The 22,352-nt window shown below is 37.5% G+C and overlaps 1 protein-coding gene across 1 annotated transcript in view; it reads left to right on the top strand.

The window, feature by feature from the left end:
- Window positions 1–4,808: 4,808 nt before the first annotated feature.
- The window catches only part of LOC106058168 (mothers against decapentaplegic homolog 3-like), a 40,043-nt gene continuing 22,499 nt past the window's right edge, over window positions 4,809–22,352 (top strand). The window contains exon 1 of the mRNA XM_013215544.2: window positions 4,809–5,347. Coding sequence (XP_013070998.1) covers window positions 5,139–5,347 — 209 coding nt within the window. The 5' untranslated portion in view covers window positions 4,809–5,138. The remainder of the gene's footprint in view (window positions 5,348–22,352) is intronic.

The raw sequence follows: 22,352 nt of genomic DNA, 5'->3' as shown, positions 1-22,352 counted from the left end.
AAAATACACATGATAAAATCCAATGGAAATATACACAGAGTAATTAAGATGGAACTTGTGATTAAGTTCGGCTTACCACCAGGTATTCCTCTAGGAGAAAGAATGTATAAAGTAGTCCAGACTCGATAGCTCAGCTCGAATGAGAATGAAAGAGGGTCTGGCTTGAGTTGGTTTACTTTATATAAGCCTGGAAAGTGCGGGCGGACACAGGAAAGGTCCTAGGCTAAGAATTATCTTACACGTGGGTGAAGTAGCCTTAAGATGGGAGCGTCGAGAGGCGCTTTGACTCGAGTAATCTCCTAGATCAAAGAGAGACGTAGGAGAAAAAGGGGGGGGGAGGAGTGACTTGCATTCCACACAAGGTGGTGTCCACTGCGGCTGTCGGACATCCTGCCGATAAGATCAAAGAGTCTGTACGTATCATTGCCCCGGTCGAGGGAAGATATGTGAAAGGACGCGCCTTAACTATCTCCAATGTGGTCAACTAAGTCTAGCCTGGAGCGGAAAAGGTGGTGCGGGTGAAGAAATTGGGGATAGGATAGGGAAATAATTAAAATAAAATAGATAAATAATGAAAAATAATAATTAATGCTGTGATAAATTTGAGTGACTCTGACAGCGAGTTTTTGACTTGTCACAATAACAAGCTGCCACAACGAGCAACATCTACTCTAACCTTGTCAAATCTACTAGACTTTTTTTTTATAATATCCCAATGTTTGACTTTTAGATCTAGTCCTAGAAGAAGATGCGCAAAATGTTCCTGAACATTATTTTATTAAACTCTTGAATATTATAAATCATAGAATATAATGCCTACATGCGGAAATAGGCTACCCAAAGTATTTTTCCATTCAAGAAAATTATTTTCTAGTACTCTCGCCTAATTTAAATATATTTCTTTTTTTTATATATATTTTTAACAATTTTAAAAAGTCAAAAATAGGGTTTTCCCAGTGTGGTAAACGAGTTAGTATTTCTTTTCCCAAAAATATACATCAACTTTCATATTTCTAGGAAAGTCGTTAAAGCCGTTTTCAAGATCTCTGTCCACTCAGATTTTTTAGATTACCAAGAAGATTTGTACAATACCTCTATACTTCATGGAAACCGGAACCTGGAACGCTGATATCATCTTATAAGATGTAGTACCTGGTGATCGAGCCTCGCTCGGTGAAATGATTCGTGAAGAAAAACATTTGTGTAATGACGAAATTGAGTGATCGGGAAGCGACTTCAAATCTTATTTGTTCTGTTAGTTCTTTTCCCTGATCGACTTGAAATCATAGCCTTAGTAGTCTAAAGAAAGTTTCATCGAATGGGATATAAGCATTCAAGTCTTAATATAAATGTAACACTTTTTTAAGGCTTGGATTTCTATTTTAATAATTTAGTATCTGAATACTATATTACCCTGCATAATTTTGGAGTACATCTGGACTAAATCTAAGTCAATTGTCTATTGAATATCATAATAATAAGACTAGTCTTAGAGTCCGAAGATTATTGAGGAATGCAATATCTCCCGTGGATACGCAGCCCGAGCTGTGACCTACATATTTTGCCACATTCAGCGCAGGCATTGTCCGCCGGTGGTTGATTTCGATTTTCTTTTCGACGTCTACGTGTGTTCTCGGCAGCGGATTTTCTTTTGGTTTCAAATGTGTATCCCGCGGCCTTTGTAAATAACTTCCAGCTGTTTGTTCTGAAGCTACATGCAACCAGCTGCTCTCTTCTATGTCAGTTAAAGCAAGTTGACGCCTACACTTTAAAGCGGGGCACCTTAGTTATGTTGAACACCTTTCAGCTCACCAAAAAAAGATTGCACTTGGCATACGTTTGTCCCCCATACGGGATACGTGATCTGCCCTGCCTAACCAAAAGAAGTCTTTCTATAGTCTATACTGACCATGCCAGCGTTCGCAATGATATCGCTGTTTGTAGTGCGGTCTTGCCACCGTATGTCTATGATGGAGCGCAAGAATCTTTGGTGAAAGTGTTCAAGTAGAATTAGTTGCTTTCTGTATAATACCCCTGTCTCAGATCCATATAAAAGGGCTTGGTAGACATTTATTTTTGTAGACAGGCGGAACTATTTATTCCGCCAAACTCTCGCCAGGAGGCGTCCAAAAGCACTACTGACCCTGGCCAGACGGTTATCAGCTTCCCTTGAACGGGATGTGTCATTAGATAATATGCTTCCTAGATATGTGAAGTGGTCTACCACATTAAGGGGATGTCCATTTACGGTGATCTTTGGGGTTGAATAGGTTTTATTGGGTGACTTCTGAAAGATGACTTCTGTTTTCCAGAGGTTTATAGATAAACCAAAAGAGGCGGCGGCGTATGCAAAGTCGTTGACCGTGATCTGGAGATCATGTTCATTGTTGGGCTAGCAGGGCGCAATCGGCATAGAGAAGCTCTGTTATAACCATTTCTTTTGTTTTTTTATGGCATAGTAGACGTTAAAGATGAACACATTGCCGTCTGAACGAAACCTGATATAGATGCCTTCATTCAATAGTTACCTCATTTGACCCAACATTACGCCAAAGAAGATAGCGAATAGAGTAGGAGCAAGTACACAGCTCTGCTTCACGCCATTTTCTATTGGGAAGTGATCAGACAGGTCACCATTGTTTCTAATCTGGCCTTTTTTTCTTACATATAGTAACTACTTAAGAATAATAGGAACCTAGGTGGGCATCCGAGCCTCTTCAAAATCCTCCATAAGCCATCGCGACTGACCGTGTCAAAAGCCTTTGTGAGGTCTACAAAGGCAGCGTATAGGTTTAGGTTCTGCTCTTTGCATATCATGTCAGTTGTACCTCTACCGGCTCTAAAGTCACATTGGCTCTTAGATAGCCCCTGGTTCACTAAAGAGTGGATTAGGCGGTCTCGTGCAAAGATCTTTCCTGCCACTGACAGAAGTGAATGCTTCGATAGTTGGAGCATTTAGACTTGTCACCCTTTTTGTATAGGGATATGATTAAAGAACAACGCACTCCCAGCATAGAGCGAATAATTCTGTTAGCCTCTCGGTTAGGGCGACACCTCCCATTTTAAATGTTTCAAGATTTTTTTCTGGTGGGGGGGGGGGGATTGGGGTTAATTTTTTCTCTCCCCCGCCCCCCCCCCCAGCCATGTATATATAATCGTTGTTACATATCGACTGTTGATTCTTTCGCAAGAAGTTTATTGTACCCTAGAACAGGTTCTTCCTAGAGTTATTAGAAAGACTGTAGACATCCCGCCCTGGCAAGCCAGTGGGTCTGGACAACCGCTATGAGTTTCCACAGCGAGGTCCTGGGCGGAGCCCATGCGTTAAACACTTTTTCCGGTATTTTAAACCAAAAAAAAAAAAAAAACATTCTGAGGCATCTATCTATCGAAAAGGGAAGTTTTATCGTCAAAACCATCTGTTGGGGGATTTTAAACCAAAAAATCTCTGGAATTAAAAAAAAACAACAACAACTGAAAACCCCCATTAGATACGCTCATAGAATTAGGTGACTTAAAAACCATGTGGTGAAGGTTTTAAACTTAAACCTCAGCCCCCCCCCCACTTGGCTACGCTCATATAATTTTGAGGCTTTAATTTGCTAATTTCTTTAAAGAGGAGGTTTTAGCTTAGCCTAAATACACGCCGGAGAGGGGGGGGGGGTTCATTCAATGCTCTTTGGAGTTTTTTTTAAACTTAAAGCCCTCTGGAGTATGTTTAAAATCAAAACACCTCTTTGCTACGCTCAAAAATCTCGTGACTGTTGTATGCCTTAGTTTTGTATTGAAGAGGGGGTTTATCGTAAAAATAAAATAAATTTGGAAGGGGTTTTTAACTCAAAATCCCCTTTCGCTACGCTCATGGAATTTGGTGACTGCCTTTTTGCATTTTTGTTTGTTTGTTTTATTTAGATGAGGGGGGTTTTAAACTCAAAACCCCACGGATTTTATACTCAACCCCCTCCCCCTTTTTGGCTGTGCTGGGAAAATCTCATCTAAAATAAACAAAATTAGGGCGACACCTCCCTTCGGGGGGGGGGGTTAATTTCGGAGGGAGGTTGTACCCCCAAACCCCACTGGCTACACCCATGTTTCAGGTCACCAAAAAAAAAAAAACAAAAAAAAGACTGCCTATTGTATACGTACGTCCTGCAGTCGAGATACGTGTCTTGCCCACTGTCCATATCGGAAATGGCAATAACATCGCTGTTTCATAGATTCCCCCTCTTTCTTGCTGTGAATCCAGTAACATAGGCGATGTCAAGTTTTTTTTTTTCCTTTGACGTCACTTGAAACCCTTTCATTCATAAAATATGTGTAGCCAAAATTAATTTTACGATCATGAAACATGTTTAAAACAATATAACGGTCGACCTCGGGTTTTCGCGATGTGCCCAATGTGTTGATAATTGTTTTTTCTCATACCTTGAAATCGTTAGAGCAGCTTTCGAAATAATATATAGGCCTATACATACATACATAGGGCCTACATAAAAGAATTGCTCGCTTAAGCGTATAGATCTAGGATAAAGGATCAATTGTCTTTGAAAATAATATTTTTTTCTTGTTTATTATATTTTATTTGTTATTGGCAAAGCTTGCTATGCAAAGTCTATGACCCAAATATTTTTTGGAAATTTTACAATTCAGCTGATTTCATGCGTTGTAGGTTCGATAGGTCTATTTTTAGCCAAAAAAATAGTACGATGCCGCGAATTGATTTCCATTAACGAAATAAAATCAATTGCACATACTTTTGTTCAAAATTAAATAAAATAAGCCATCTTCTGGTTTAATTTCGGATTAAAAAATACTTCTAAATCAAGATGTAATCTCTAGATCTAATTTATTAATCTAGATCTATATCCAAATGTACTATGTAAATCGAATCTAGATCTATTTTAGATAGATATATTATCTAGGCTAAGTCCGATTCTGCATTTTGATCTGGTGAACTCTTTTATAAAATAGACAATATTTTTCGGTCGATTCAACATGGCAGATGTCAACCAAAAACTTGTATCAAATGAAACAACCTGTGTTTATTGTGTGGACGTAGATTTACTTCGATATTCTTTTATGTGATACTTGAATATTAAAAATAAACAATCGGTTCACAAACAGGAGTATTATAAAACATGATGTCATCTCCTCTATCCCCATTTACATCACCTATAGTTAAACGATTGCTTGCATTAAAAAAAGGCGAACACGAAAAAGATGATAAATGGGCTGAAAAAGCAGTAAAAAGTTTAGTTAAAAAACTTAAGAAATCTGGTGGTTTAGATGAATTAATCAAAGCTCTTTGCACACAAGATCAGTGCACTAAATGCATTACTATACCAAGGTAAGCTAGATCTAGAGAGTAGAGTGTCTAGAAATATTTAGGAATAGAATTAATAAGATTAAGTTAAGATTTAGATTTTTCTTTTAGATGAATAAAATCATTAATAATTAATTAGATCTAGATATAAATAATATATAATTTTATTAGATTTAGGCTGCCACAATTTTTGCATTTAAATGTTTATAGCTCCATAGATAATGGTTAGTCCTAGGAAAAAACTGTAAACATCTTTGACTTTAAAAAAATTAAACTCGTCATTAAAAATAGTTATTATGTTGTTTTCTTTCGCTATGCATATTTATATAGCTACAAAATAGTACAATAAAATATGATTTTGAAGAAGGTCAGGTCAATGAAGTCCAGCGCTAACATTTACTAATTACTAACACCATTCCCTGCTTTGTAACTTAGAGAACACTAACACTTGCCCTTGCAGTACACTAAGACTAAAGACACTTCATGTTATTGTATTTAAAAATAATGTATAAAATCTTCAATTTTCTTTTTTCTTATTTAGACTTATTTATATCAATTTCTTTTTACTCTTAATTGCTCCATTCTCTGCTAAACCCTCAACTTCACAATGGGCCATATATTGTGACCTACCTAGATCTAGTTGACCCAAATAAAAAAATGCGTGGCCCCGAGCGTCTAGCCCGCTCACTTCACTCAGTGATTGTGACCTGATTTGGTACCTGTGTTGATGATACCATGCTAATTATTGCGCCAAGGAGAGACAGATTAAAAGAGAGGGATAGCAGTTCATTGTGCTACTCATAAAAACATTTTTTTGTTTAACGTATACATATTATGTCCAACTCCGCCCTTCATTAGCACTATGTTTAGGGGATATTCCCTTATTTTTTACCCATTCACATCACACTTAGTTTAACATTTAAGACAAAAACAAAATTAAGTAAGAAAATGTTATACAAAATAAATCATAGAAATGTTTATTTCCGGCACTGAATTACATCCCTTTGATATGCATTTTCAACATTAAATGTTTGTTATTGTCATTGACATTGATAAAGAGCGTTCGTTAATGTCATTGATAGTGACAAAAAAATATTATGGAACACCCCATATTTACACAAAGACTATGACATGTGTGTGTTTTTAGGCCTATTTAGAAGCATTTTAAATCATGTTTAATTGATACTTAAATTTTCTAAAAAAATTCTTTAACACTGGAACTAATTGGCATTGTCCTGCCAGTGCTCTTTGAACCCGTACAAAAACCTTGTTTCTCAGAGTAAACGAAACCAAATGTGTATGAACTATAAAGAAATGGAGCATGATAAAAAGCAATGGACTAGTTTCGTCATAGCTAACAAAATTAAATTTTTTTTTAACAAAGATTGTGGGGCGTTCGCTAATATCAGAAAATAGAGGGTGTTCTCAAGACGAAAATTACTCTAGATTTAGACTATAAAAAATATTTTAATCTAGAGTCCAGATTGATCTAGGTCTAGATCTAGATCTTAGGCAGATCTAGATCTATATTCAATAATATTGACTAGAATCTATTTATGTATTATATATAGAGCTATATGTAGAATGTAGATTATTCTAGATCTATAATCTACTTGAATTTAAATATTTAAGGTAGATCATAGATACTCTGTATTATGTCTAGACAAAAATAACTATAGTTTATAGTTAAGGTCAGGGGTAACCAACCTATGGTGCACGGGCCGAAAGTGGTGCATTGCAAGGTTACAAGTGGTGCATTTTACCCAGAGAAAAAAATCAAGAAAAAGCATGACTGTTCGCAAAAAAAGGATAATAACCGATTCTAGACAAAAAGTTCCACAGGAATTCAATTTAATCACTATTACGATGCCCTAAATTGACCGAAATGTTTATAAAACTAATCAAAACGTTGTTTTAATGTTAGCATTATAAATATCTTTGTTGTAAGTACATGTATGCTCTTTCTTTTCATTAGATTTGGTCATTTTTTATGTTACCTATTTAAGATTTTCATTGTTAGAAAAAATGAAAATAATTTCAACATTTTTGAAGAACTTATTGGCCTTAAGTCACTCTTAGGAAAACCCAGATGGTCCAGACATATTTGAGTAAGCAAAGCTATGTCTAGGAAATCTTCAATTAAATATAGTGAACTAAAGTAAACTAAACCATCAATAATTGGAAGAGTTACTGGAATTGTAATCTTGCTTAAAATACAATCACTGTTTTATACACCAAAAGGCTGTGTGGGGAACACTTGCAGCATGTTATGAATACCAGTTGTGAAATATATAAATAGAATTAGGAACAGGAGGATAATAAATAGGATAATTCAGAGAAAATTGTGATTTTAATGCATATATGAATGATTAATTTTGGGGATCATTGCCATATTAACATTTTACTGAACAAAGAAAACTTGCCTATAGTTATACCTGTCAGGTACTATGCGAGCAAGCATTTTCATTCATAAAAATGATAAAAAATAAACTGAGGTCACGAAATTAACTCTTAATATTATGGATGCATTGGGAGCATTGCAAATTTTAAAATATATATTGCCTGTATGTGATTTTTTAAAAATTTGAAACTGCTGTGTTCATAAATTGTAATTAGTCTATTGTTCATACAGAAATAATATTTTAAAATTATAAATGCAAACTAAAAATGTTAACAAAAGCAGAATTAATAAATAAAGTTTCTTAAAATCACCTCCTCTACTCTACACAAATGTGTATAACAAACCAAATATGTACGAATGACCATACTTTAAACAACTGAAACTTGTAAAATTTTAAGTGGCGCATCTGAGTTAGAAGTGAAACAAAATTGACACACAGAACCAAAGGGTAGGCTACCCCTGGATTAGGTTATCTAGAGTATAAAGCTGCCTTATTGAACACCCCCCCCCCCTTTTTTTTTTTGCATGCTACAACAAACAAACATCTCACCATATTTGTATTAATGTGTCTTTAATTTGATGGTTATTACAGAAATACTATGGTAGTACTGTAACGATCCATTTTTCTAATTTTCAACACATTTAGTTTTGTATTCTTATTATCCATTTCGTTTTTCTACTAGGCGATAAAGTACTCTGGTATGAAAGCATGTTTTTTTGATATCATACACATGAATATGTACTTGCGGTAGTAAGGCTACTATTTAGCTCCATGGTTCATTAGCAATTTTTCATTTGGTTTCAGCATTGAACTGAGAATATGTATATTACACATACCTTGCTTTCCATTAAACGTTATCAGAGTTGTAGGGGGTGTTTCATCAGGTTTACCATTTCAGAAAATGTTACAATATCAAACGAAAATTTCTTTTTGAGTGTTCATGTATTTGTATGCAATGTTTTCTTTAATGTTTAAAGCAAAAATAAATGTATCTGAAAGACAACAAGACACACAAGCAATTTATAAATGCATTCTTATTAAACATTTTTTCTGACAAATAATTTTTTTTTTTGTATCAATTAAAACTACATAATTACTTCCCTTTCCCTCCAAAATATAATTTATATTAAGTATGCCCTCACCTGCCATTGATAATTCTATTTATAGCATTGCCCATGCCTAAATTTTGAACTATCACTGTGACATGTGTATAGCAATTATCTTTATTTTTCATATGGTAGTTCACTACTTGCTAGACCACAAAATGCCTAAAATGAAAGAATTAGATGATTAAAGCATTTTAAAAATACATTTTGTCTTGATATGGTTTACAAGGTGTTCAATATCGTTTTCAGGGAAAAAAATTGGCTTAAACCTACCCCACCCCTCTTTGACATCAGATTTTATTTTAACTTTGCCTGTTGAAACTTGGCTACATACCAAAGATTAATGAGGAGTACAGTATTTCACATGGCTATGCAGCCCCATCTGTGACCTACATATTTTGCCACAACCAACCAAACCATTGTCCGTTGTCGTCGGTCAATTTAGATTCTCTTTTCACCATCTGCACCTGTCCTTTTGCAGTGGATTTTCTATTTACTAGGACTGATATTTTTTATGTTATATTCATTGTTATATGTTCTATTATATGTTATATTCTACCTACTTGTGTCTTTAGCTTAAGTTTTATTCTTTAAAATATTTTTCATGTTTTAAGCTAGATTTCTTCTTAAGCCACCAACATTAATTCATATATCTGTGTTATTTCTGTGTGTGTGGGAATATACACACACTAGCATTACCCACTGGCTAAGCCCTTGATTTCTTCCCAGCTATATATTAAATTATTTTGCCCTGGACCCCCTTCTTTTTTTTCTTACCTGGAAAACACCTTAAATTTCATTATTAAATTGAAGGCCTTGAAACAGCCTTGAATTTCGTAACAAAGGCCCCCAAAAAACCTTGAGTTTTTTCCCTCCCGATACCAGGTGTTTATTTTCGCTATTTATCACTGCGGTAACTTTCGGTTACATTGAGCTGACCAGTGACGACGCGTCTACACCGCCTTTCACCCACTTGTGAAGCACGACCTCGTGATTGAAAACGGCCTTGGCTCAAGCAAGCTTTACACCTAGCATTATTTTGCCGAAGGCAGCGTAGAAATGGTTGTTTCCTTTCATTGTTACTAGATCTAGTCTGTAGTGACTATTGTCTATTACTAGCCTAATGTGTAGGCTACACCCCTCCGGGTCCTCCCTCCCTCACCGAAAATCTTTTTGTAACAGTAAGAGTGACTTCGCGTGGAAAGGCCGTATATCATCTTATATTATTATACAGACGTTACTTCAATAAAGAAGATGATTACGTCCTACGCGTCATGCATGTTAGTCAATGACTTAAATTCTGCCAAGTCACTGGTTCTCTTGGCTGGCTCGGGCAACCCATTCTATGCTATAATATACTCTTATAGCACTAGGGAAGAAGTAACACTTGTACAAATTTGTCCTAGCATATGGAACGAGAAATGTGCCTTTATCTATGTGTCTTTCTGAGTATTTTATTAGACTTAGCTTTTTTTTTATTTGGAGATTATGGTTCAGTTTTAAGTATAATTGCTACTTTACTTTTGAGTCTTTTCTCGATCCTTCTTATCTAGCTAGAAATAGTAAGCCTTTCTAGATTTAGATCTAAGTTATATCTAGATCTAGTGAAGATAATTCGCGCTTAACCTGAAAACTCCGTGAATTTTAGTCAATTTAAGGATGTAGATACATCAAATGTCTGGATTGCTCTAGAAATACGCTAGATTCTAGATTTACGCTAAATCACTAGAATCTAATGACGATAATTCGCACACAGTCGTAAAAAGTCCACGAATTTTAGTAACTTGGACTTTTTTGTGAATTATCTTCACTGAATCTACGTAAATCTAGACTAAGTCACTAAATTCGCGGACTTTTCACGGCAGTGTGCGAATTATCTTCACTGAATCTACCGTAAATCTAGACTCTAGATCTAAGTCACTAAATTCGCGGACTTTTCACGGCAGTGTGCGAATTATCTTCACTGAATCTACCTTAAATCTAGACTCTAGATCTAAGTCACTAAATTCGCGGACTTTTCACGGCAGTGTGCGAATTATCTTCACTGAATCTACCGTAAATCTAGACTCTAGATCTAAGTCACTAAATTCGCGGACTTTTCACGGCAGTGTGCGAATTATCTTCACTGAATCTACCTTAAATCTAGACTCTAGATCTAAGTCACTAAATTCGCGGACTTTTCACGGCAGTGTGCGAATTATCTTCACTGAATCTACCGTAAATCTAGACTCTAGATCTAAGTCACTAAATTCGCGGACTTTAGATCTAAGTCACTAAATTCGCGGACTTTTCACGGCAGTGTGCGAATTATCTTCACTGAATCTACCGTACATCTAGACTTTATTTATTCTAACTCAATGTCACTTAACTTCGCGGACTTTTCACGGCTGTGCGAAAATTATTATCTCCACTAGATTATAGTGATTGACCGTAATTCGTAAATCTAAGTCACTAAATTCGCGGACTTTTCACGGCTGTGCGCGAATATTATCTTCGCTGAATCTACCGTAGGCTAAATATAATTCTACCTTAAAAACCTGGAAAATCATTCATGAAATTGGCTATGAACCCTGAAAAAAAACAAACAACGACTTTAATGTTAGTTTCTGTTACATCTAATTGGCTCCATACACTTAATAACTCTAACCCTCTCAAACCCTTGACCCTCTGATTATAAGTGGATGCTCAAACATTGAGCTCAGTATTATTCATATACAGTTTCAATCATGAAAATATCTTGGTTGTCTTACACCAAAAGTAAGTGATAATAGGTTACTTTTTTTTTTTTCGTCCACGGCAAGTGGGAGAATTAATAAGTGGGGGCTTTTAAAAAGATATACAAGCTATATATATATTATTGTGTGTGTGTGTTTATATCTCTATATTTCATAAATGAATAAATAAATATAATTATAAACACTAAATAGGCTTACTGACTGACTGATTAACTCATCTCTATTTTTCTCATTTGGGCTGGACCAAAAAATAGGAAAATTTAATTAACCTGTTTTGTACTAACCTTGTGCCTAGAACAACTAACTACCTTTCACAATGGAAATTGCAGCAGTTAATTTTGTACAAAATAATTTATTATTCACAGTTTCAGCCCAACACGTTTTTATTAGACCGGCATACTCTTATTATATATGTTACTTTCTCTTTTTTTTTTTTTTTTTTTTTGAGCGGCAAAGTGCTTGGCTTCCGAACCGGGGACCGGGGTTCCAATCCTGGTGAAGACTGGGACTTTTAATTTCGGGATCCTCAAGCGCATCTGAGTCCACCCAGCTCTAATGGGTACCTGACATTAGTTGGGGAAAAGTAAAGGCGGTTGGTCGTTGTGCTGGCCACATGACACCTTCGTTAACCGTAGGCCACAGAAACAGATGGCCTTTACATCATCTGCCCTATAGACCACTAGGTCTTGAAAGGGGAACTTTACTTTTTTTTTTTTTTTTGTTTAAAGAAACATTGAGCCTATCAAATGTGTCAAGATAGAAATGAGAACTTGAGAAGCCAATTCACTAATTCTCACACTTATGGGCGCTAAAAAACAAATAAACTATTATTCCTTAAGATATACTTGAAATAAATAAGCACTTTTAGAGATCAGTAAAACTACGGACTAAAACTAGCCAGAAGGATTTTAATGTCTTTTTTAATTACTACATATTATGTTTTTATTTGCTATTCATTTCATCTTTTAAATTAATCACAGATCGAAATAAGCAAAAATTTTAAAACATTGTATAAAAGCAAATTTGATATTTCATATTTTGCGAGAACACGAAAGGCGCGTGTTTGTGCTACTACAGTCTGAGAGGTGTTAAGTCTTTAACAATAAACCATGTAGAACACTGTATTTGTTAAGGACGAGATGTAGATCATTTATCTTTTATATGAAACATCATTTCGCTTACTGACAGGTTTCAGTTGTTCCACAAGAATTTAAGATAATTTCATCCTAGCCCAAACCTCACGAAAATCGTCGGGCATGCTTCGAACCCGAGAACTTCGAGATAACAGTCCAGAGCGCATACCACATGATGTAACTAAGAAACATAACCATAACCGGAATAAAAAAAAGGGTTGGGGGGTAGAAAAGTGATACAGGAATTCACCGGTAGGTGTGTGTTTATGAAATAGGCCGTTCCAATGTAATGTAGCAGATGCTTACATCTAGGAGTCAACAAGGAAAACAAAAATACTTTAACCAACAAGTGCGATTACAAATATTTGTACCTATTGTTTTCGTTTAGTTCTATTTCATGTTTTTAGCTTTCTCAATAGGCTATGATCCTATCACTTGTCTGGACTTGTTTGGAAAAAAAAGGGGGGGGGGGCGGAGAATTGGGTTTTTAAATGCATTTATAAAAAAAAAAAAAGGCGAACGCCATGAATTCGAGCCCGAGTGTTAAAGTGCTTATGAAAATAGGAGGTTTTATAGTTATCTGTTGTTAGTTTCATGATGCATGTATTGTTAGGTACAATAAATAATTGTTTAAAGCAGGGGTATGCTAATTTTTGAATTTGATATCTGAATTGAATATCAAACATATTTATTGACCCAATTATCTTAGTGATCAAACTTATCAGAGCTAGAGGTCCTAACTACAGGCAGTACAAAACCTTCCGATGTTTGGTACCACAGTAATATCCACTTGTTTAGCACGGGTAAGGTATTGAGAAGAATTGGGAACTCAAGGAGGAAATTTGTATGTTCCTTGAACGGACTGTTGACTTTGTTACTAATATTTCTAACGAAGAGTGGGAGACAGACTTCACGTTTTACAAAATGTGTATTTCAATGAATTGTTTGCATATGAAATGTAAGTGCATGTTAAATCTTTCAAACAAAAAATTCCCATTTCTCCTGGCAAGCAAGTAAAAACAGGTAAAATAGTGAAATGGTTGAAATGTACAAGACTTATTTGGATTAATTAATTTTGAAATATGAAAGCTAATTTTAAGACTTTAAGAACTTGGAACCAATTTTCAATACCCTTAGCTCATCATTTATTGCAGAAGCTGATTCAGCTTCAAAAGACATAACCTGTAAGAAAAGTTAGGGTCAGTCAGTTCTTCCGCGAGAGCTTTATGGGTGCTAGAAGCAGTATTTCCACACTTAAAAAAACTAAACTGCTAAACTTTCACATTATTTGGGTCAACATATAACTTGCTTTACATTTGTTGTGAAATGTTGTGATGTAAAAAGACAATTACAAAATTTTAAAAATATTCATAAAATGAATTTCAGATATTGCTAAATCTTGTTGCAACTTCTCAATTGGGAGTATAAAAAAAAAAGAAATAAAAATACATAATACAGTACAAATGTGAATTTAAAGACATTGTATAAAGTTAGCTAGCGTATTTTTCTAATTAGTAAGTACAAATAAACATATATATTGAGAATTTCGTCTCCTTCTGTCGTAGAACGAATATGGTTCATCTCGAACACTTTTTCATGTGACTGTGGAGCCCTATTTGGAGAAACACTCACGTCCACATATATCGCAGGTTAATGTGGTTTCACTTTGGTTGTAGAGGAGCCGGCCATTTTTTTTTTGTATGGCACGCTTTTTATCCAGATCTGAGGCCCTGTTTTCTCACTGCGTTCTTGGTCACCATCTCTCTCCAACTAGTGCGGTCTAGGGCTTTGTCTTCTCAATGATCAGTATTATTGGTAGCTGTTTTTAGGTCCACGTGACGGAGGTGGGGGCAACCAGTTTTTCTTGAGCCTGACGCAAGTTGCCCGTAAAGAATTACTTTGCGATTGTCCTCCATCCGGCAAACATGTTCGAGCCAGCGCAGGTGGCGTTGTCTGATGACTGTAAAGATGCTGTGAAGATCCGTTCACGCAAGGATATCAGTATTGCACATAAAAATAAAAGTGTGCGCCCCCCCCCCATCCCCTCAAATTTTTAATGCGGCCCCCGAAAGAAAAAGGTTGCCCACCCCTGGTTTAAAGTATCAGCTTGATCGGATAATGTGTTAGGGAGAAGTAGCGTTAACAATTATTTAAGGGGACCCAACCCAACATATTTAGCCATATCTGGGAATATTAGTTTCCCTTGAGACTGGGTGTGGGAGGAATAATGTGTACACACTTATTTCAAGACAGAGTCAGTTGTTATACGCTTTATAAAAAAAAATCCATAATAAATTCAGATGCTACTTGGAGTATTGCGCATGCTTTTCTTATTATAGCTTTCACTGTAATAATAATAACTGACGAAATTATTAACAGTACGATATCAGCTACCACACCATGGTAATTGATGACAAAACGACTCCAAAAGATATCATAGATCCTTCTTCTCCCCACCTTGGCAATAAATCTGCACAGAGTAAACTAAAAACACACAGAGCTTCCCACTAGCTAGAAGATTTCATTTATTTACATGTGTTGTTGGATTTCTCCGCAAAGCTACCTCCGCCAGACTTTCAAACCTTACCGGGCATAAAACATCTCCTTTTGTATTTGTGCAACCTAATTTTACAAAGCTCTTATTTGTTGTATGGGTATGGATATTGAAGACCTAAAAATAATGAAGTTCAAAATATGCTTTCACCTGGATTTGAACTCGATACTCTCGTTATGGAAGCCAAGCGCTTAATCACCCAGCCACCGCGCCCCTGGTCCATGGTGATTAAATGGCAGGGATTAAGTGACGGGAATTCAATGATTTCGATCTATATTTTGAAATACTATCGTTATAGATACTTAATAAATAAATAATCTTTGCACGTTTGAATTAGTTCAACGCCATCTACGACTAGGGCATCTATTTTTATCCCGAATCAAAGCATTGATTAGGTGTCGTGTTCCTAGCTTAGCCAGTCAATGCCACATTACCGCTTGAAGGCAATAAACCCAGGTCATTGAGTTTGAAGCCATTCCATTGCTCTGACGTCCTCAGCGATCATATCTAGGTTTCTAGGTCTGTGTGTCACCATCTCTCTACGTGCTCGTGTTACTATTTTGTACCTCGCTTCTACTGACTCGATGCTTTATCTCATTCACATTGTTTCGGCTCATAGTAGGTTGACGAAAGGTAGTGCATTTGACCAACGCAATACACTGTCCTTACACGAAACAAACAACGTCGCTGTAGAGGCGAGGCGAGTTTCAAAACAATAAAGGCTTTATACAACAAGGGCCGCTAACAAACAAAGCGACAAGAGGGTTTGCGTGTGGGGGGCCCATTAGGTACAGTCATTCGCTTTCACCTATCCCTTAGTCTGTTGGGTCTCCACACAAGATCTGTTGGCCGTCTTTCTTCATTCCTCTGTATCTAATGCTTTTGGATAGAATGTATTTCCATTTCTGGCCTGTACAGCCTTTCTTTTATGTTGTCATCCCATCGCTCTCTCTCGGTCTGCCTCTTTCTTCTTTTTCCTGGTACTGTTCCCTAAAATAAGTTTTTCCGAGCCGTGAGGACCTTGTGGTATGACCATAGAGTTGGCATAGATAAGTTTACGTTTTTCTTTTTTTTTAATAGTAGTTAGCAGGTCATCATGGGGTCCAATTGGTGTATTAGTCCTGTTACTAATATCTTCATTCGTGATGCGATCTTTGTAAGTGATACCTATGATCTCAATTTCATTGCTAAGTTCCTCCTCCCTAAATCTGTTGTCAGCGGCCAAGATTCACAAGCATATATGAATATGACCGTGACCAGGGAGCGCATCAGTCTGATTTTAGAATCTAAGTGCCTTTGTCTTTCCAGATTGAGTTCTGCAAGGTCCGATAAATCTACTGTCACTTGTCAGCTTTTCTCCTCCAATACTTTCCCTTTTAAAGCTCTGTTGGCTATTGGTCATATTTTTTTTTTTCGGCATTAATTTGCATACCATATGCTGCGGTAGTCTAGTTTTAGTGACAGTCTATGTGCATCATCAAGTCAAGCTAATTCTCCTTCTGTCCCTGTCAGGCCATTTATGCCGTCCGCAAAGCGCAAGTTGGTAATTCTTTTTTTTTCTCCAATGCTTACAAGGCACGACATGGCCTGAATATGTCGATGTGCCAAAAATCCAAACCTAAACGAAATTATCCAATGCTTACAGTACCTTTGCAGGGATGGGCATTGACAGAATTTTAAGAAAAGGGGGTGGGGCGCATATTTATTTATTTATATATAAAATATGTACCTACAACTTAGAAATAAGAAAAATACTCTAGCTCAATGTCTTTTTATTTGCTTGTATTCTGTATTATACATTTTTAGTTTTTTACAGTTCCAGTTGAGGATTTACAATTTAAAATATGTCAATTTCTAAATTAATTGTATGAATATTGTTTTTACTTTGTTATTGTCTTTTACATCACAACATTTCACCACAAATATACAGTTGTACTTCATGTGAAGTCTTTAACTGTTTGCGGGGGCGCGGTGGCTAGTGGTTATGCGCCTGGATTCCAAACCTGGTGTTGTGGATTCGAATCTCGATGAAGACTGGGATTTTAAAATTCGTGATTTTTAAGGCATCCCTGAGTCCTCCCAACTCAACCAGACCTTAGTTTGAGAAAGTAAAGGCGTTGGCCATAGATACAGATGACCTTCACATCATCATAACATAACCGCCATAGATCGCAATGCTGTTTACAATCGTGGATAATATTCTGGAATTGTGGAACTAGCTTTAAAGTTGTTATCCCTGTTCTGTGGCATTTTACGTCTCGAGAGACGATCTTTTCCCTTTGCAACTTCTTGTGTAACTAAAGAGGCCAATCCTTGATACACAGCTGCGATCGCAGGTTGGGCATATGTAATCACCAGGCGCCGTTGCATTTTCACCCTTGTTTCTGCTTCTGTTGTGTATGACATGTGCAATCCGTGATCCTTCCTTTATGCTCTCTCTCCGCGTGGATCTATCCTGTGCCACCTCTTCCCAGCTTTAAATCCAAATAATCTCAAAGTTTAGCATCAAACTTTATTTTAGTAAAGTGTGGAAATACAGCGTCTGGCACTCATAACATTCCCGCAGAACAACTGACTGGAACTTTTCTTTCAGACTATAATATCCTCTGGAGCTGGATCAGCTTCTGCATTGAATGGCGAACTTAGGGTATTGAAAACTGGTTCCAGGTTCTTGACGTCTTAAAATTGGATTTCAAATTCCACAATCAAGCCATCAAGGAATCCAACCATTTCACTCAAATTAGTTGAAATGGGAATTTTTTTTGTGAAAAGATTTAACACGTTCGTGTGCAAGCAACCCATTAAAATACTGCCGATTTAAAACATGAAGTCTGTCTTCTTTTTTTCCTTAGAAATATTAGTAACAAAGTCACAGTCAATATCCTTCAAGGAACATAACAATTTCTTCCTTGAGATCCCACATTTTTCTCACTACATTGCCCTTTTCTAAGCCAGCGGATATTACACTGGTACCAAACTTCGGATTGTTTTGTTTCCAAATTGTTAAGTACTTCTCGGTTAAGACCCCTAGATATGATACGTTTGATCACTGAGATAGTTGGGTCAATAATATGTTGCGCAAACTTTCCCGTTTAGAGTTTATGGTTGGGATATTGTTCTTTAATTTATTTATTAAAAAAAAAAGTTTTTCTCAGTCAAAGCACGGGCTCCATCAGTTGTTACACTTGCCATCTGTTTATAAGCCAACCCAACACTTTCGATACAGTTCTTTATGGCATTGAATAAATAATTGCCTGAGTTTGTGTCTTTGACTGGATATTTCGAGATATAGCCATTAAGAATAATCTTCGTTTACTTCAAACTTTTTAGAATGACTTGTAGTGACAATGTTTCTTTAGTATCTTCACCAATGTGATAGGAATCAGAAGTTTCTTTTATTTCTATAGATATTTAAAATGTATTTATTTAAAAAAAATATGCATTTTTATATGTTTAATCTGTGGCATGCCTGATATTTGTAGGCGGCCCACGGACCGTAATTTGCCCACCCCTGCTCTAGAGCATCTTCTATTATTCTTTCAAGGATGATATTGAAAAGAGTTGTGAAAGTAGACAGCCTTGTCTCACTTTAACTTTGGATTTAAACCTGTCCCCAAGGTTTGTTAACTTAACCGCTCTAGTGGTCTGCTTGTACACATTCTGGATTACTTTTAATATTTTTTTTTATTTACATTGTTCTTTTTCCATTGTCGCCCATAGTGTGCCGTGCCATTTTCAGACGTAAACTTTCTTGAAATCAATAAAGACATGAAAACGGCTCTATATTCTGAGGTTTAAGATTTGTTTTCTTGTGCTGCGACCTTGTATAAAACCTGCTTTTGGTTTTAGCCGGTTTAATCTAATTGTTAACAGGATTTGGCTGGGGTAGCTTATGAGGCCGATGGTACGGTAGTTTTGACAGAGTTGTAAATTGCATTTCTTTGAATATTGATGATATTGGGTCCAGAACTTGGGTCATTCTACTTATTGCTAAATCTTGAAGTGTGTTTATTATGGTTTTCCTCCAGCCTTTAGAAGTTCACCTGGAATGTTGTCCACTCCGGCTGATTTATCCTATTAAAGGGCTTTCACTGCTGATGCTACTTCCGAGCGAAGAAGGTCTCATCATTATCATGAGCGTTGTTCTTAGTCTACATAAACGATCTTATAGAACGATTGAAGTGTCGATCTCTGCTCTTTGTTGCGCCCTACTAATCTGGGAGATCCGCTGCAGCTCTCACGGCTGAAATCCAACGTGACCTTGTCACGGATTTATGCTACACCCGGATGTGGAATATGGAAGTGGGACGCCATGGTAACGTGCCACAGACGCTCTATATCGGTGCGGTAAGGTCGCAGATTGAGTACAGTCTCTTAGCACAAGTCTGTAGCAGGCTTAGACTGTGCGGAACCAAGCTATACGGCTAATGCATGGTACATTTCGGACAACGCCAATAGTCGCTGGGGAAATCATGGCGGATACCCCCCCCCCCTTTTCGGCGCTGAGGAGGGAAGACACAAACGGCTGGGGGAAGGCCGCCTAGTCTACGAATGGGTGGGCAGAGGTCGGCTCAAAAGAACATCCTTTATGCAGACTGCATTGTGGTTGACCCAATAACTCGGTTTTCCTCGTGAAAGAGCTGCTCTTGCTCTTACGGGGAGGGGGGGGGGCTTTCCTCCCGGCAACAGTTCCCGAGGTGCGGCAAAAGCTGATCGACTCAAATGTAAACAAGAAATGTTCTCCAAACCTTGTAATTAGCACTGCGAGAGAAACCATAGCTCAATACCTGAAAGATACCTTCAAGGTCTATATGGACGGATCCACAAGTGAAGTCCAAGACTAAATGACGTTGGGCTATGGAACGGTAGTCAGTTTCCCCGGTGCAACCGAAAGCGACGAACCGGTAGACACATGTGCAGGCGAAAGCAACTATGCTGCAGGAATGGAAATAATCAGAGTAAGGAACTGCGGCACTGGCCATAGTGATTCTCTTTACATACTTTCTTGCCTACACTCTCTTGAGAGTTCAGAGATGTGGTTTACCCCACTGAAAGACTGGCGTGTGTGGAGCGCCTAGAAGGAAAACATAAGGCACGTATGGTGATGCAATAGATTTCCTCACATTGTGGAATCAAAGAAAACGAGAAGGCAGCTTGGCGACGCTTTTAGACCCACCAGAGGAGCCGCTAACACACGAGAGTGCAAAGGCCAGGATTTGTGAATGGACCCAAGTCCAAGTGGTACGAAAGCTGGGACCATTGTAGCTCGGGACGGGAAGTCTGGAAATTTCTAAAACGATCAAAAAAAAAAAAAAAAAGGACGAACGGTGGCAGCTAGACAGAACGGATCAGGCAATATTAGCATGTTTTCGCACGGGGCACTGTTCGATAGGAGCCCTACTTCGCTAGGATCCTAAGGAACCACGATCCCAGATCCCAGCTGTCACATGGAGAACGAGACAGTAGAATACATCCTCAACGACTGCACTGTGCTCAGAGACACTTTCGAAGATACGTTTTGTGACAGAAAGAACTGGTGCATGCGGGGGTCTTCCCCTGTACGGAGACAGGCAAACCCTACAAAACACTTTCAGAGACCTGGACCGTCCTATAAGGGATTAATCTTAGCACTGAACCTCAGTGCATGGAGGCTTACAAATGGTGTGATTTGAAGGTTATAACAAGGTCATGATCACTTCCAAAGTCAGCTCCAAGAAAACATCTTGTTTCGACCGTATGGGTGCTTGACTTAAACGCTGCGGCCAGGGGCGTAGCTAGGAATTTTCCATCGTTTGGGGGCCCGGTTGGCTTGACCTCTTTGAGGGTCCCTTGCATTTTGCGTAATATTTAATTTTTAATGTAAAAAACTCTCATTTGAGGGGGGCCCTGGGGGATTTTCAAATCCCCCCCCCACACCTTAGCTACGTCACTGGCTGCGGCACCATGATTTAGTCGATCTGGTTGTGTACTACGTTGGGACTGCGTTGTGTGATTAGTCTCGACTTTTACTGATATCTTCAATGTGTAAGCCAGCAAATTTGACAAATTCTAGTATCTGTATCTTCCATATGTGTCTTTCCAGGTTTGGTAGGAGTCGCTTCCAACCTTGGCATTCCAGTCTCCTTGTACAACAAGGATGTCCTTTTTCGGACTTTACCACTTCTTGTAATTGCTCTTAAAACTCAGGCTAAGGCTATTGTGGTGGTTATTTTGAAGGGGGATGCCTCTAACCGTATAGAAATGAGTTGACTTGATATTGGCTAACGAACAGTCCGCCACATAGTGGATGTAGTTTCTGTGGACGTGAAACCCCACTCCTTGTTGCACTCCACTATCGCCCTCTTCGGTGGTTGCTTCGCCTACGCTTTACCAGCGCATTTTATCGAGTCCAATGATGTTGAAATGGAGTCATTCATCTCTTCGTCTTTTCCTTGGTCTTATCAATGATCTCACATTCCATATTCCTAGAGTGATTTTATTTCTGACATTTAAAAAAAAAATTTTGGTCATAGTTTCATGTGATTCAACGAGGTGTAAATTATTAAATTAAACCTTATAACTTATAATGGGGTTCCCGAGGCCTCCTGATTTTCTAGGAGCTCATGGAAATCTCTTGAAATTATTCAAATCTTCTGAAAACCCTTAAAAGTCTCCTGAAAAAAATTTTAAGGCATAGCCGCATATTCTACCAAATACCGCCAAACTCCGGTAGAAATTTTAGCTTATCTGTCAACTAATGAACTGCATTCTCAAACTACTTTGTTGCAGAGTGTTTTAGCAATACACTTTTCAAGGCCGGCCCTGTGTCCATACATGGTTCATTTGTTCGGTAAGGCAGGTATAGACACAGGTTTCTTATATTTTCAGCACAAAAAGAATTCAACTAAAGGCGCAGCATGTCAGTTCAAAAAACGCGGGTATAGAAAATTTCCTAAAAATGTGTTCAGTGTGTGTTCCCATCACTGTCTGTAAGAAGCAAGGGCGGAGCCAGAACTTTTGAAAAAAAAAAGAAAAAAAGAAAAAAAAGCTACACCTATATAACCCTATATTTAAACTGTAAACACACACACGGATTATGGTCGAGTTTGGATGGCCAAAC

Source organism: Biomphalaria glabrata, chromosome 18 (assembly GCF_947242115.1).
Source record: "Biomphalaria glabrata chromosome 18, xgBioGlab47.1, whole genome shotgun sequence".
NCBI lineage: Eukaryota > Metazoa > Mollusca > Gastropoda > Planorbidae > Biomphalaria > Biomphalaria glabrata.
Note: the sequence above shows the minus strand (reverse complement) of the source record. Positions and strands in the feature narration are given on the sequence as shown.